The 16305-nt window shown below is 35.5% G+C and overlaps 1 protein-coding gene across 5 annotated transcripts in view; it reads left to right on the top strand.

The window, feature by feature from the left end:
- MYOF (myoferlin) overlaps positions 1–16305 on the top strand; it is a 63810-nt gene that overhangs the window by 26483 nt on the left and 21022 nt on the right. For 4 of the 5 annotated variants that reach the window (XM_071564194.1, XM_071564192.1, XM_071564195.1 and 1 more), the window contains 15 exons: positions 839–877; positions 2890–3014; positions 3490–3606; positions 3982–4159; positions 4955–5079; positions 5595–5701; positions 7874–8066; positions 9057–9212; positions 10202–10333; positions 11556–11719; positions 13448–13562; positions 13679–13784; positions 14167–14309; positions 14604–14777; positions 15914–16025. In XM_071564194.1, the coding sequence (XP_071420295.1) occupies positions 839–877; positions 2890–3014; positions 3490–3606; positions 3982–4159; positions 4955–5079; positions 5595–5701; positions 7874–8066; positions 9057–9212; positions 10202–10333; positions 11556–11719; positions 13448–13562; positions 13679–13784; positions 14167–14309; positions 14604–14777; positions 15914–16025 (1986 nt within the window). The remainder of the gene's footprint in view (positions 1–838; positions 878–2889; positions 3015–3489; positions 3607–3981; positions 4160–4954; positions 5080–5594; positions 5702–7873; positions 8067–9056; positions 9213–10201; positions 10334–11555; positions 11720–13447; positions 13563–13678; positions 13785–14166; positions 14310–14603; positions 14778–15913; positions 16026–16305) is intronic. The other variant, XM_071564193.1, reaches the window with a different exon arrangement.

The following is a 16305-nucleotide window of genomic DNA, read 5'->3' as shown; positions in this document are numbered from 1 at the left end:
ATATCAGGTGTTTAAAAACAAAATTAGTGGCTTCAGTCCTTTGGTGACTTGAGGCAAGAATTGAATGGAACTGTATTTTCAATCACATAACTTCAAGATTATAACGTAGTCCTCTTACAAGGACTGCTGTTGAAGGAAGTCTTCATGCAAACACTCTTTTCATATAACCCGTGCACAACCAGAAGCAAAAGAAAAGGCAATGGGTTGGGCTGCAGGGGAAAATTCAGCCCTGGAGAGATCAGTTTTACTCCCTATGTAAGTCTGTAACTTGAACTGCAGCTGAGCCACAGCACACTGATAGTTCAAACCCGGGCACTTAGTAACTGGGGAAATCTTATTTGGTTTCCCTCTCTACTGAGGTACTGACATTGGAATAGCCATCTCTATGTAAGATCACTGGTTATCTCCTCTTCAGTGCCATGCCTGAAGCCTATTCTGGCTTCTAAAGAATTATGAAACTGAACCAGTCCATAGTTCTCAGTAAATGTAGAAACCATGAGGGGTCCTGAAATGTGGTGGGTTTCTTAAATGTTCTTAAGATTTATAAAATAGTTCTAAAAATGAATTTGTATTTTGTGTGGAGGAGAGCTGTACAAAGCTGAAACAGAAGCATCAAAACAATATATTTGGTCAGCTACATGCTTATTTTTTGTTTGGAATTTGTTCAGGAAGAGTAGTAGTTTAATACATTAATCAGGAAGCAAAATTCTAACCCACATGAACTTTATTTTCTTCCAGGCCTTCAACTTTATTTTAGAAGGAGGTTGCTTTGTGATATGTGTGTTTTTAAAATGCTATTGTCACTTGTCACATAACTACTTCTCTTTTCATAATATAGAATTTTCATCTTCGGGAACAGGGGCTTCATCATATGAAGGTTTATATCTTCATCTGTTACTGATTTTTCTTTCCACTGCCCAAACTGAGGAATATTGCTGAAGATTGTCCATCATCTTAAAAATATTTGTTAATAATTACTTTTTGAAAATACTTCACCATTATGATTAATAAGTATAAAACAGAACTACCTTTATAAAACAGTTTTGGCACTGGAGTTGGTTTGAAAATATTTCTGTTTGGCTGGTGCTTCAAGCTGTGTGTTAGAGATGAGCGTGTAGTTGCTTCAATTATAAGAGCTTAGTCTAACAATGGCTTGCAATTTTTAACTCAGCTATGAGATCACAGCTATATTTGCAGCTGCAGAGTCCTGCTGAAGTAAGTAACTGCCTAAAATAATTAGTAGCTGTTTTGCTTATGCTTAGCAAGCTATATAAATAAAGTCTGAAAAATAAAATCTGATTCTGTTCTACCTGGAGAGATGGCTTTTTCCCTAACTGTCTGTGTTGACATCCAGTTTTTAAAGACTTTGTGATAAATATTTATATAGTGAGAAATAAATACAAGTGGAGTGCAGTTGAAAGGTAATATACATTCATCTGCACAATACTTCATTTACTATCATAGTGTCTTAATAAGGTACTACTAGATTAAAGACTGAAATAATTTCTCAGAGTCACTTTCTGTAATAGGTGATGATTAATCTTCTAAAAGTAAACAATTGAATTTTAAACTTAAAAAGTAGGAAAAAAATCTTTTGATTCCAGGTTTGGGAGAGGTATTTTTTTTATTTGTTTTAAAATTTATATTCTGTTTAGTTTGTTACCATCAGTAAGTAGTGAATATATTAATTCAACATATATCTGTACCTTAAATCTAGCCATACTGAGATCTGATATGAGCAGTTCAGTGTCAGAATGTTTAAAATATTGGATATCATTCCAATGATTCTTTTTCATTCAGATCTTGATTTGTTTCTGATTCAAATATGAGGATGTGAAAGTATCCAAATGCAAAATAGAGAACTGAAAAATCTTTATTTTATTTTGTGCAGATTTTATGTGACTTTGTATTGACAGGAAATTACATCAAGACATCTATTTGTCATACTCAGTAGTGACATAGTCATACAAGACATAACCCTTCACTGTCACTTTCTTATCACTGCCTTCTTTTCCTGTGATAAATAAATGTATCCTTCTTTGTGCTGCAGATCACTCCAAGTGATATCAATTGCAAGGTTAAGAACCTGTTGCTTCCTTTTTTTTTTAATATGCAGGCAAAAATTTCTAAATACTTATTAATACATATTTTTATCTACATTAAAACACTAGGAAATTTTAAGTTGTTAGTCATGAGATGATTTTATTGAATTTAGTCACTTATTCATTTAGTCAGTTTATTGTCATTGGAACTGATTGAGAATCAACTGAGTTTGCAGACTTTCAGTCTTGCATGAATTTTTAGCCCACTGAAAAGGGAGTTGGTGAGAAACAATGCACTGTAGCATTATGATTAAAGTTTGCAGTAGTCTGGTTTACACTGAAGGATAAGCACAAATAAATTCTATTAAAAATTAGAACAGAAGGATTAGCTCTGTTGACAATAGGGGGTTTTCTGCTATGGTGTACATATTTTTTGTGACTAGATTGATCCTTGGCCTGTGTGTTTAAATGGTTGCAAATATTGTTTTATTCCGTTTCATTTAATGCTAGAAAACGTATTTTCTGTTAGCATAGGAGTATATTACCCTTTCACATAGATTTGGAGTGGGATATAAGTTCTCTTTATTCTGGGAGGGGGTTACTGCATGAAGTGGTATTTAGTGTAAGTGTTGTACAATGAAGAAGGGAGTGAGGAACAAGTCCAGTTGTTGATGTAATGACGTTAAATTCATGTGGTATATCCAGAGAATAAAGTGTTCTTACATTACTAATGCTAATACCTAACTAATATCTAACATTCTTTCTGCTGGATTTGATAGTAATGTTAGTTTTTCTTCTGGCTCAGTATGGTAATTAACAAAGACATAATGGTACTGTTTTCTGTTAGCAAACACTGGAGAAACTGAAGTTGGCTTTTTACCCACATTTGGGCCTTGTTACCTAAACTTTTATGGAAGTCCAAGAGAATACACTGGATTCCCAGACCCATATGATGAATTAAACTTTGGAAAGGTCAGTTTCCTTATTAATTGTTTTTAATAAAAGAATTAGATGCAATTGTTTTTAATCAATTAATGAATTAATTTTAATTTTTTTTTACTTTTTGTTTCACATTGCATTCCTTTTGGTGTTTCTTTATGAATAGTACTTTTTATATAGGATTAATAATAAAGTATAATAGTACTTAGCCTTCCTATCTGTTTTCATTTTAAAGGTGTTTTTGATGGAGCAGCAATGTTTTTGATGATTTTCACTAGCTTCATTTTTGCATGTATTTGTATTTTCTGTTTCCTTGCTTATGTAAAAATGTTTTTCACTTCTAGCAGTAATTAAAGCCAAATGCTTTATTTCAGTTGTTCAGATATGTACATTCATGCCTCTGGAGGAGTTTTGAGAACACTTCAGTGAGGCCAGAATCATGTACAGCTAAAGAAAAGAATATGCTGCTCTAGGACAAAATTGGATCTGATGTGCTTTTATGTTGCAGGGAGAAGGAGTTGCTTATAGAGGGAGAATTCTGGTTGAACTGTCTACAATACTAGAAAGCAAGCCTGTTCATAAAAAGTTAGAGACGATTCCTAATGATGACTTACTGGTTGTTGAGGTAAATCCTTGTTTATTGTCACTGTTGGTAATGGAGAGGTGCCTTGGCTGGCTGTTTATGAGGAATGGTCTAACTCACTAAAACTGAGACTAGAGTTGAATCTCTGAATTAAGAGAGGTGGTCGCTGGAGGTTATTGGTGACTGAGGAGTTATGGCTACAAAAATGTCATATACTCATGACAAGAACTGTTAATTTGAAACATTTTATAATATCAAATACAATAATTTGTTGTACCTGTTATGTGCTTTGGTTGCTTCTCAGAAAGTAGTAAAAATATTAAAGTTATTATTTCCATTAAGAAATTATTGCTCTTCTATAATTTTGGATCCTGTTTTACAAGATTTGAAATACAACTGAAAAGGTTGTTGTTGCAGAAGTACCAGCGCAGACGGAAGTTCTGCTTGGCTGCTGTGTTCCATTCTGCCACCATGCTGCAGGACACTGGGGAGCCCATCCAGTTTGAAGTCAGCATTGGGAACTACGGCAACAAGTTCGATACCACCTGTAAACCTTTGGCATCAACAACTCAGTACAGTAGTGCTGTTTTTGATGGTAAGGATGCTGCCAGGATGGGGGTGAAATAATCTAAAAGTCTGTTTTCAAGGTGCTATTTTATAGCTTTGGAATGTCAGTCCTGACTGCACTGAACACTTACTGAAAAAGTGATAGAGGGTGTGGCTTTTCACAGCTTTTGAGAGGAAGTTGCATTTATGGAATACATGCTGCAAAAACTACTGGGGTTATTACTGAAATTTTGACAGAATTCAGTGAAATCTTTTGACCATGTCCTAGATGTGCACAGGAAAATTTGCAAGTTAAAAAGTCACATTATTTTAGTGGTATCCAGGGATTAAATAGGGAAAAGCACCCTTTGAATATTCTGATTCAGAATAAAATAGCTTGTTTTTAAACCATGCATCTTGCAGTGGGGGAAAAAACAGCTTAGCTAGATCACAGGAAAATATATTTTGACTGTATTTTTTTTATTAACTGCTAAAAGTAGTTCTTTCTTCCATTTATGTTAAATGAAGTAATCAGACTTACTCTGGAAAATAATTTTATTAATGTGCCATCTACACCAGTAAGTTATGGGAAAGAATAATGAACATATCAACAGCTAATTTATTTTTTAAAAATGTGTTGGATTTTGAAACAATTTAGAATAAAAATTTGCTGTTCAAGAGATGCTGCAGTGGCTTGAAAATAAAGCAAATCCTTTGATGAATTTGGACTAGCTTGTAAGTTCGTAATGATTTGTAGTACATAAATGAAGTAAATACAGCAGCAGTGTATCGAATATATTCCTGCCATGAATTCTACATCTAACATACAAATGTTTCACTCCAGGTAATTATTATTACTACTTGCCATGGGCAAACACAAAGCCAGTTGTAACACTGACTTCCTTTTGGGAGGACATAAGCCACAGATTAGACCCTGTGAATGTAATCCTACACATGGCTGAAAGACTGGTAAGATACTTAAAATCTTTGTTTTGCTGATATACTTTTCATTTTTACTTCTTTTTCATTTAGAGTTGTAATCAAACCATTTTCAGCAAATCATGGTACAGTTTTCTGATGCTTTCCTTCCTTTTTCTTATTCAAAATTAAATATAGCTCAGTGTAACAAATTGCACTGTTAATCAAATGTCTGTATTTCAGCAATGCTTGATACACTCCTAATTGAATCTGTAGGGAATTCCTACAGGAAGGAAGAGTCCTTGGTGTGGGTTAGGGGCATGTTAAGTCTGTGAAACTGTTACTTGTTTTATAAGCTAGGTGCAATGTCATGTATTGTTAAATACAGTTAGGAGGAACATCAGAATAGTCCTGTTAAATATTAATCAAGTTTGAACATCTGAGTCTTTTTTTTGATTTGGGCTTTACACTGACAAATAAATAAGATTACAGTCTTGAAACTCCTATTGACCATAAACCACAGTGGAAGTTTCTAAGTGCAAATCCTTTTCTTTTAAATTCCTCAGCAATCCAACTTAGCCACCTTAAAATCAGGAATGCAGGCTAAAATTTCTGAAAACCGATTAGCTGAGATGAGGTTGAAGCTAATTGATGAACTTACAGAAGATATAAGGTAAAAACATCTTTTTTATCTCTTGTGTTATCATTCTAGGCGTGTTCAGAATCTTTGCTATCACCTTTACTAAGTCAGAAAACAAATTCTAAGGACTATAAAACCGATTATCCCTATGAACTGACCTAGGAACTGGAATTCCAGAAGTCTCTGAAAGCAGTAAAGCATCATGGATGTTGCCAGTGAAGTAATCCATGTAGTTTTGCAATTCTCCTTTATCTCAGGATAGTTTTATTACTGACAGTGATAGAACAGTATCTCTTGGGAAGAATCTAAGGCAGGACTGTTCTGAAAATGGGAGGTTAGGGCTCTCTGCTGTCTACCATCTTGCCTTTAGAATTCCTCATGTACCTTTGGTTTACCCATGTTTCAATGTTATTTTTGAAACTGAAGAGGGAAGAAATTCTGTGATTTACTGGTAAGCCCCAAATGAAAAAATCTATAGTTATGGGACACTAAAGGCCATAAAGATTTCAATTTTGAATAAGTCTTTACTCAACATGTCTGTACATATGTGAGTGTTCAGAGAAGGCAATAGGAGTCAGCATTTAGGGTTTTGGAAGAGAATATCTTCTAAATAGAGAGGGAGGAATTGGATGAGAAAGACACATTGCCAGAACGAGATACTGAGATGGGGAGAGTAAACAAGTGAGTAATGAAACAGCCCAGGAAAAAGAAAGTAAAAATGACAGAACAGTTATTTACTCACAAGAGCAAATAACGGAGAAAATGAAATGAAAGAACAAATTCATTAAGTTGTAGATCCAATATAAAAGTGAAAAAAGGGAAAAAGCAAACAGTGGAGATCAGTATATGTTAGCAAAGAACTATATGATTGATAGATATGGTATGCCAAAATATAAACTAGTAACTTCAAGGAATACCTGCTGTGATCTGGAAGAAAGCAGGGAGAAATGACATACTCTGGGAAAGCCAAATGTGAAGGGCAAACTCTTGTCACATGGAGCCATCGAGTGAGTGTGGGAATTTCAGGTCAGCTCATCATCCTGTCACATATCTGCAGTGTTATTAATTCAGTCCCTTATTTTATAAAATATCACTCAGCAATTATGGATCAATAGCACCTAAAGATATCCACCAAATGAGCTTCCTGTTGTTCATGGGATACAATGGGGTTTTTTCAGCAATATTTAAACCTAAAATGAGGTTACTTTCTTGACGTTCTCTTGTGGTACATTTGATTTATATCCAAGTACTTGCACCCAGGGCAGACAGCAATTGCATTCAGATTAGTAGAACTAACTAGTGGAAAGCACAATAGCCAGTATCAAGAGTTTACAGAATCAAACCCCTTAGAAGTGCACAGCATATCATTAAAAGTAGATCAAAGAAGAGTCAGTCTTCTCAGACTAGGCAGTGTCTTTGGAAATTTTTACCCTTTATAAAAAGGTACCATATTAAAGACCTCCTAATGAACTCTGTTAAAGGGATACAGTCATTGGTCTTTGAAAAGCTGCCTTTTCCTCAGACCTTCTCCAACTTAAGAAACCTCATTTCTCCTCAGACACATGGTGTGATTTTTGGGTAATCCTGTGCAGAGCCAGGACTCAGTGACCCTTGCGGGTCCCTTGCGGTTCAGGGTATTCTATGGTTCTGTGATTTCTCGGTTCCATTGCATGGTTACTCTGCTACTCTGCCCTCTGGTGACTCAGAAGTTCTATGTCATGGATTTCTTTTGGAGTTCTTTGATGTTTTCACGCTGAAGGGTTAGATAAGTGTAGTCATAGACACAATCCATATTTGTATATTGAGTTTCTGTGAATTTACAATTTCCATTGAAGGAAAAGAACCTAATCTTGGTCTGAATGCACTGATTTAATTTTGATATATACATTCTGAGACAATAATTTTTTTAATGTAAATATATAGGAAAGTGGATTTTGCTTAGTTTGCTTAGCAGCAATTACATTAAAGCATACACATCAACGCTGGTGCTTGTATATTTAAGTGCAGCATTTCCCTTGCTTACTGTAAACATTTTGTCAGGTGGAAATCTCTGCAGAAACAAATGCTATAGCACTATTCCAGTGGTTTTTAATAACAGGAGAAAGTGGCCCTTAATCTCTTGCCACTGTTTGTGTGTCTGTGTTTAGCATGTGGCAAAATGAAATCCACTTAGATTATTAACCATAAATAATACTCTCTTTTCAGTAAACCATTTCCCCTCATAGAAGGCAAATCTAATATTACAGTCCTTGACACTCAGATAGAAAAACTGCGCCTCAAGTCTCTCAAACAGATTGGAGAAGCAGCAGCAAGGATGAGAAATGAAGCTACTGATGTGAAAGCCACTCTGACAGAAATTGAGGATTGGTTGGATAAATTACTGCAACTGAGTGAAGAGGTCAGTACTACATAATACTGGTGATTCAGTTACTTTGACAATACCTGTCTAACACAAATGTGTGTAAAGTTCACTGCTGATCAGGCAATATCCACTCTCCTTAGAAAAGCAGTTTTAGATGTTGTGAAAGTAAATGTGTTCCCTTCTGTAGTTAAGATTTACTTAAACATAACACTCTTGTGTGTTACCTGTCTAAATGAGAATGTGTGTTGGGTAATGACCACTCTGTGATTTATGGAATACACTATTCTGTTAAAAGTGATTGTATTTTGTCCTTTCTTCCAGAATTGCAAGTCACAATTCTGGTTCAGGGACTGCAGGGTGTATATTGTATTTGCACAGCTTGTTAGCCATGGTAATCAACTTCTAACAGACTTAAATCTGTTTGTTTCTGTGTTTTTTAAATTTTCAGCAACATTTCCTGTTTTCATCTCTGCAATCTCATAATTGATTTTTATAACATTGTAGAAATTTTTGATTTGTTGCTTCTGCTCTGAAAATCTACTGATTAAAAAAAAAGAGCAGACTTGCAGCTAGCATAAAAGGTGTGCACAAAGCTGCAAAAAATGATAGGTAGGTTCTGTCTTCTGCTAAAAGTCTTATTATGACATACCCTTAGTATGGAAGCATCACAAACACTTAAATATGTAGTGGGTCAACCCAGTCCATTAGCATTTGGGATCAGTTGCTGTAGATGCCATAAGGGGGTTGAGATCCAAAATGTCTCTAGAAAAATTTGGAAAAAAAATTTTTAATAGGACTTACTTGCCTTCTAAAAATCTCAATGGTATTTTTTTATGATTCTTTTGGAATTATGTATTGCTTTTCTTGAAAAGTAAAACAGTTTCCTCTATTTATAATAAGTTGATTCTTAGTGATAATCCTTTGACATAAATACTAATTTATGTTTCTGTTTTCAAAGCACTAGATTAGTTTAATGTTCTATTAATTACTCTTCTTAACTTTCCTTTCCCCACAAATAATCTGCAGCCACAAAACAGTATGCCTGATGTAATCATCTGGATGATCCGAGCTGAGAAGAGACTGGCCTATGCTCGTGTTCCTGCACACCAAGTGCTGTATTCTACTACGAGCCCCGAATCATCTGGGAAATATTGTGGAAAGACCCAAACAATCTTTTTAAAGGTACTTTTTCTTTCTTCTTAAGAAAAAATTAACTCCCTCAACTGAGATGCTTTCTGACATGAGCATGAAACATGCAAACAAACTATGAACAGTAAGGTGTCAAAACTCAGGACAAACTAAAAGCCAGTTGCATATAGCTTCTTCAAAATATCACAGAAATTGTAAACTCATCATAAGCCAGTTAGAAACAGATTGCCCTCTGTCTCTGAGGCTTTTCTAAAAGAGCTCAAACTTGTGATTGGACTTTTAAAATGTTATTGGAGTTGGTGTTTTCAGGTTGGACATGAATCAAGACTTTCAGAGGGAATAATAAGTGTAAGTCAGAGAAGTTCCAAAAACCAATTTGAAGTTTTGAATGGTTTTCTGCAAATAATACAGAGCATGTCTACAACAAGAAGTTATGCCTCTCTGAATTGAGTCTTACTCTTGAATAGGAATGCCTTTCTCTATTTAAGTTTATATTATCTTCAACTGAAATAAACTTAATCAGACAAAACAGCAATCTGACTGTAAAACAATAGCATTTACAGAGTTTGTCAATGTAGAAGTAGTTATATTCAATGCAGACAAGCCTGTACCTTCATGGTTTTATGCAATCCCCCTTATCCTGCATTGTTTCTGCATTTAGTGAACCATCCCAACTCACCTCTGCATTTCCAGAGTCTCCTGGAAAGAAACTCCAACATCAACATTGAAGTTATTGTCAAACTTAAAAACTCACTGTTGAATGAAACTTGGGAGAGAATATAGAGGAATGGGGATGATACTGCTGTTACTGTGTTTGGTTGTTACATGCCCGAGGCAGGTATTATTTAAGGAATGTTTCCTTCCTGGACTGTTTATTACTGTCTTTTGAGAAAAAGCAGTACAGGAAGAGATAAATATATCATGTATTATTACTCATATTTCTATGTTATTTTATATATTTTACTGATATCTACAATACCTGCATAACATAACAAAGAATAACATTTTTGTTTGTGTGCCAGTACCCACAGGACAAGACAAAAGATGTCAAAATGCCTGGAGAGTTACGAATTAACCTTTGGCTTGGGCTCAGTGCAGTTGAAAAGAAGTTTAATAACTTTGCAGAGGGAACATTCAGTGTTTTTGCAGAAATGGTACGTTCGTCATTGATTTCTTACTTAAAACTTAGATGTGACCGTTAGGAATTCAATGCAGTTGGAGCTCTTTTGAATTTCTTTGCATGCTGAGCAGAAAGGTAGAGTAGTATTTATTATAATGAAACAAGTAGACCCCATTCGAGGCAATTAATGATCAAGTCCATTGTGCCTACCAGATGAAGTTCAGCAGACCAGATTCTGAACTGGTTAATCAGGTACAAATCTGGTTAACTCCAGTGATTTCAAAGACATTTATTTTAGATTTTAATCAGTGTAATTAAGATTGGGATCTGGACCATTATGTTCTGGCCTGTGAATAACCCATTTCTTTTAATTGCTTCTTGACTTCTACAAATTAGACTTCACTACAAGTGGTTTTGCTTAATAATGGTTCTTTTGTAGCAGTGGAAAATTTACTGCTACAGGAAAACTGGTCAAAACCGGTAGATTTTGCTGACAAAATAACGTCTCAAGAGTTAACAAATTCAGAATAAAAATGCTTGAAATAGTCCCACAGGATATAACAGAGATTTTGAATGGTAATGGTAAGTGACAGGTGTCATTTATATGCTACATCAGCTAATGCTGCATATAATCCAATATCAATGGGTTTTCAAAGACATTATTTAAGTTTAGAGTTTAAAAGGCTATTGAATATCTCATTTTTTGCTCTTCATACAGCAATCCAGCAATTGTACAGGAATAAGAGCAGAAAACTCAAGACTATCATGAATTACAAATAATTTCAGGAAGGGAAGTAGACTATATAAACTGGGCTGACATCAGAATCATGCCCCTGGTAGCTACAATGATAAGACTTTAATTCAGTTTTCCATGTTATGAAATAAAAGAACCTGACTAGGAGGAGATTTGAGACAGAAAAGAATGACAGAATCATGGACTTAAGGAACAGAAAGAACTTGTTTGAATAATGTAAGAAAATTTTATTTAACAGAGCTTTAATTTTGAGGAAGTTTAAGAGTAGTTGTAGAAAGGTATTAAAATGAGAAGATTAGTTTAGGACTAGATTTGTTGTTTACCAGGCAGCATAGAAGAAAATGAAATAAATTAATTATGACATTGCAGAGTAATGGGGAAAGGTGGTAGTTAATTTCAGAGAAAAGAAATGTATAGTAGAAAGTTCATTTGTAAAATTGACATAATTATCTGTTTATTATTCCTAAATAATAATGTGATTTTTGCTTTTCTTTCCACACAGTATGAAAATCAGGCTTTCCTTTTTGGAAAGTGGGGTACCTCAGGACTTGTTGGTCGCCACAAGTTTTCTGATGTCACAGGAAAAATCAAACTGAAAAAAGAGTACTTTCTACCCCCAAAGGGCTGGGAGTGGGAAGGAGAATGGATGGTTGATCCTGAAAGAAGGTCAGATTTTTTTTGTTTTATGTGGGCAGCAATAAAGGCATTTGTAGTGTAGACTGAAAGCTCCTCTCTGTTTTCTTGGCTGAGAAAGAGATTTTAAGCTGAACATTCCAGGAGAGAAAAAAAGAGCCAATAGTCAAAGCTAGTTAATAATGCTAAAATTAACATTACCTTTTTTAAATAGTAAAGTAAAACAGGCAACAGAAAGGAGACTTCCCTTTCCTAGGAATCAGCTTATGGTTTAGCAGTTCCCATGTCCTCAGGACTATATTCCTTGTATTATCTGGGTCTCAGTGCCTCATGTTTTAAAAAAGGGATAATAATTGTATTTTATGCCTGGAAAGCTACTGTGAGGTTTACGTGTGTCTGTGAGATTTGGAGATCCTGCTGTGATTGTTTCAGACAAGAGCCTTGGATTGCTGGATCTTCCCTAGGTAGAAACTTAACCTTGATACCCTGTATCAAGCTGCAGTTCGTGTTGTAGCAACACCATTACAGCATTTGCATCATGGTTCACACACACTGGATAGTTTTTTGTGTTTATTTCATTAAATGTTGAGAAGTTCCATTGCTATCATTTAACAACTGACACAAGTTATTTCTCAAACTGACTCAAGGCAAGGGTTCTTTTCATATTCTAAGGTTGTGGTACCATATGACAATTCCTCCCCTGGCAGACCAAATTCAGGAGATGTCAATTCTCTCCCAGCTCCAACAGGTTCAGTCTTGCTCTGTCAGAGCTTTTCAACTCTGGAGTTGTGCCAGTTCAGCTCTGTTGCCACACTTTAAACCAGACTGGGCACATTATTTGTTTCATAAACAAAAACCAGTATGAGAAAGTCTTTTTTCTTAACAGAAAGTATTCAGTCCTTTTTAAATTCTTGTGTTCAAATGGTGAAAAAAGTACAGTACTGTTGCTGTAGAATAATCATGCAGGAAAAATATCTGCTATTATTTGATCAGTTTAAAATTGTATCAGTTAAAGGTAGGAAAGGATGGAGGTTTTTCATATTTAATTAATAATTTTTATTTCAGCGAATAGTCTGACATGAAAAAAGCAATAACATGGAGATATTTTCTCAGATAATGGAAAAATCCCTCTTGCTGAAATGCATGGGTTTGCCATGCATCTGTTTTCACTGGAAGATCTGCCTGTCTCTGTTTGGCCAGCAAACGGCAGTGTAGAACACAATTCAGTGTGTTCTGAACTGCAGTGAATCAGAGGGAAATCAAAAGGCTTTTGTATGATTTAATGTTCTCTTATTTCTTTACTTGCAAATCAGAAAATATTAGCCAACTGATTGCTTGCCTTGTCAACAGCATAAAGGGAAACAAAATTAAGTCCATTGCCAGATTTTTGTGCATGCTTGCATGGAGGCATGCACTTTAGAGATGAATGCAGCTGTCATGCACAGACTGGGGTTTCCTACACTTAAACGTATGTTGTTTTTCCATTTTCCAAGATAATGTGTTGAAAGCAAATCCTGAAAAACATAGCAGTTAAAATATTCCTGCTACTCACTCATATTTGAGTAATGTTCCTCCTATTGCTTAATCCTGCTGGTGTTGCTTCAGTTTTAGAAAGACATTCTAAGGAAAAAGTGTCTCTCATATACATGGACAATCCAAAATACCACCATATGTGCACATTCTATGCTTTGTTTCTATGTGTTTCTCTGTAGTGAAGTAAAATATGTTTGATTTATTATGGTACTTGTTTTGGATGTGCAGTTTGTTGACTGAGGCTGATGCTGGTCACACTGAGTTTACCGATGAAGTGTATGAAAATGAGAGTCGCTATCCTGGAGGGGAATGGAAAGCATCTGAAGATTGTTACACAGATGTGGTGAGACTTAGTTTTTACTGGATAAGTAAAGGTTTAAGAGAAGGAGTTCTGTGTTTTGCTACACAGTGTCTTGCTGTATTAATGCACAGAACTGTTATGTTTTCCCTACATAAAAGAATGGAGAAAAAGCTCCACCCCCACACGAGTTCACTTGTCCTGTTGGATGGATGTGGGAAGATGATGCTTGGAAATCTGATTTAAATCGAGCAGTGGATGAACATGGTAAGATTTACTGTTTATTTGTTGATTACTAGGACAGTCTGTTGTAGTTGATAGTGAAGAAGGACACACACCAAGACTGCAGCAATATCCTCAGCATGATAGTGGTTGCCCTATGGAAAGATATCCAGGAACTATTTTGGTAACACTTACTTAAGGAATCAGATAAAATGACATTGAGAAAGTGTTTGCTGTCTGCATCTGCTTCAATTTCCATTTTAATCACTGTTCCATCAAACTCACCATTCTCACTGAACCTTTCTTAGATCAAAAGGTGATAAAAGCTTCACTCTCTCTAGGTATAGTCATTCTATTTCCTATGCTTTTCTTCTTGGCATGTTGCTTCTATTTCTGAAAACATAGCAACTAATCAATTCTGTTTTAGGATGGGAATATGGAATTACTATTCCTCCAGACACTAAGCCCAAGTCATGGGTTGCTGCAGAGAAAATGTACCACACCCATCGCCGCCGAAGGCTGGTGCGGAAACGCAGGAGGGACGTGTCTGAAGGGGTAACAGCAGGAAGGGTAAGCAAAAGAGATCCAGTCAGGGACTTGCACGTTTTAACAGTTTGAGTTTCTTTTTTTTTTAAACTGCATGAATTTCTCCTTTTCAGAGTAAAGAAAAAATATAATACCAAACAATAATAAAAAATCTAGAACAACCTTTTAGTTTTTCATTATATTCCGTTTCTTTATCTTTTTGTAAATTGATGTTGCTGGCTTTGGTTTATGACAGGAATTTTAGGCCTGCCAGGGGAAGTGCTGCTTTTTTTCATTACAGTCATACAATACTGGATAATGAGAATTTGTGTCTTCTAGGTAATATCATCATATGAAGATCAAGAGGGATGGGAATATGCTTCCTTGATTGGCTGGAAATTTCATTGGAAGCAACGCAGTTCTGACACTTTCCGTCGAAGACGCTGGAGACGAAAAATGGCTCCCTCAGAGACACATGGTGCTGCAGCTATCTTTAAGCTTGAAGGTGCTTTGGTAAGGGACAGAGTATGAAATAAGTCTTTCAAAGGTCAGGCTGTTAATTCACAGTAAATAAACAAATATATCAGTCATTCTAGTCCATGAATTGTTAGGCCAATACATAACTAAGAAACTAACACAGTTTATATTGTTTAAATTATTTAAAGTCTGAAAGGGACCATTGAAGTGGTGTAGAGACTATTGTATTAGGGTTTTTTAATATTTTATAATGCAAAGAAAATATTAGGTATTATATATAAATTGCATTTTCATATTACCTTTTTGATCTTATATATTACTTTATTTTTCAAATTATTTTTATTATATTCCATGAGATCTAGAGCAAAAGGCCAAATTACCAGATGAGCATTCTAAGTAAAGTGAAAAGATAGCTCAAGCTTTTCATACACACTGAAATAGCTGCTCCTGATTAGTATTTGCACATATAAACCACCAAGCACAAGAAAGGATAGCAAGTGTTAGAGAAGCCAGAATGTCATATGTCACAAACAGATGACTAGAATGTAATTATTCCTCAAGTTTTCGGGTTACACAGCTTCACAGATAAGCTCTATTTATCAAAATACAAATTGTAGCATATAATGTGGGGAGGCTACTTTGCTTACATAAAATATATAATGATTCCGAGTCTGATTGCATAGCATAACAAATGTTTGCACTTTTTCTTGGTTTGTTCTCTTTTTGACATCAAATGTCGGCCAAGGGTTCACTGATACCATTTTCTTTCTCCACTTAATTTGATTTCATAGAGTTCAGTAATTCCTATTTCAGTTTTGCTTATGACTGTACTTCCTGGGCTATTGCTTGGGTAAAGCCTTACAGCAGTTCTCTGAAACAGTGCAGCGCAGGACACCTGCGACCTCTTCTTCAGCCTGAGCTGAGGGGTAGCCAGTGGAACTCCAGAAATAAGACATCCTGGAAGGCAGATAAAATGACAGGATGATTTCTGCACAGCTTCAATGGCAATCTCTGGTCATAAATAAACATCTTTCAAAGTACATTTACTCACAGGAGTAAATTTCTCCCTGTCCTGGAGGAGAGACTGAAACCCATCCATTCACACACACAGTCTCCTTTTCTTAGATTGTAAATACTCAATACCTTTTTTTTAATTTTTTTTATAACTGCAGGGAGCAGACACCAGTGTTGATCATGGAGAAGGGAAGAGTTTGGACAAAACCAAGGAGTCAGCTACAAAGGTGTTTGGTGCCAATACACCACTTGTTTCCTGCTACTTTGACAGTAGGTTCTTTAACAATTCCTTTCTTTAAAATCATGTCCCTGGTTTTGATCAGAAATATAATTCTCTGTGTTTTACATCCAACTTTATATACCTTCTGTTAAAATTAGTATTGAATCCCTGATTGGGCCCTATTTAGGTTGTTACAAGAAAAATTAGAGTTAGTCATTTTGGTTCACTGTCAGGCAGACATTTTTAAAACCTGTATGGGACAGGAACTCTGAAGCTTGCTATTGCAGCACCTGAAGTTGGGCTGTCTTTAAGTGGTGCACTTTTAGCACT

The sequence above is a fragment of the Pithys albifrons genome, chromosome 9 (assembly GCF_047495875.1).
Source record: "Pithys albifrons albifrons isolate INPA30051 chromosome 9, PitAlb_v1, whole genome shotgun sequence".
In the NCBI taxonomy this organism is placed as follows: domain Eukaryota; kingdom Metazoa; phylum Chordata; class Aves; order Passeriformes; family Thamnophilidae; genus Pithys; species Pithys albifrons.
The sequence above is the reverse complement of the archived record's forward strand: the minus strand, read 5'-3'. Positions and strand labels throughout refer to the sequence as shown.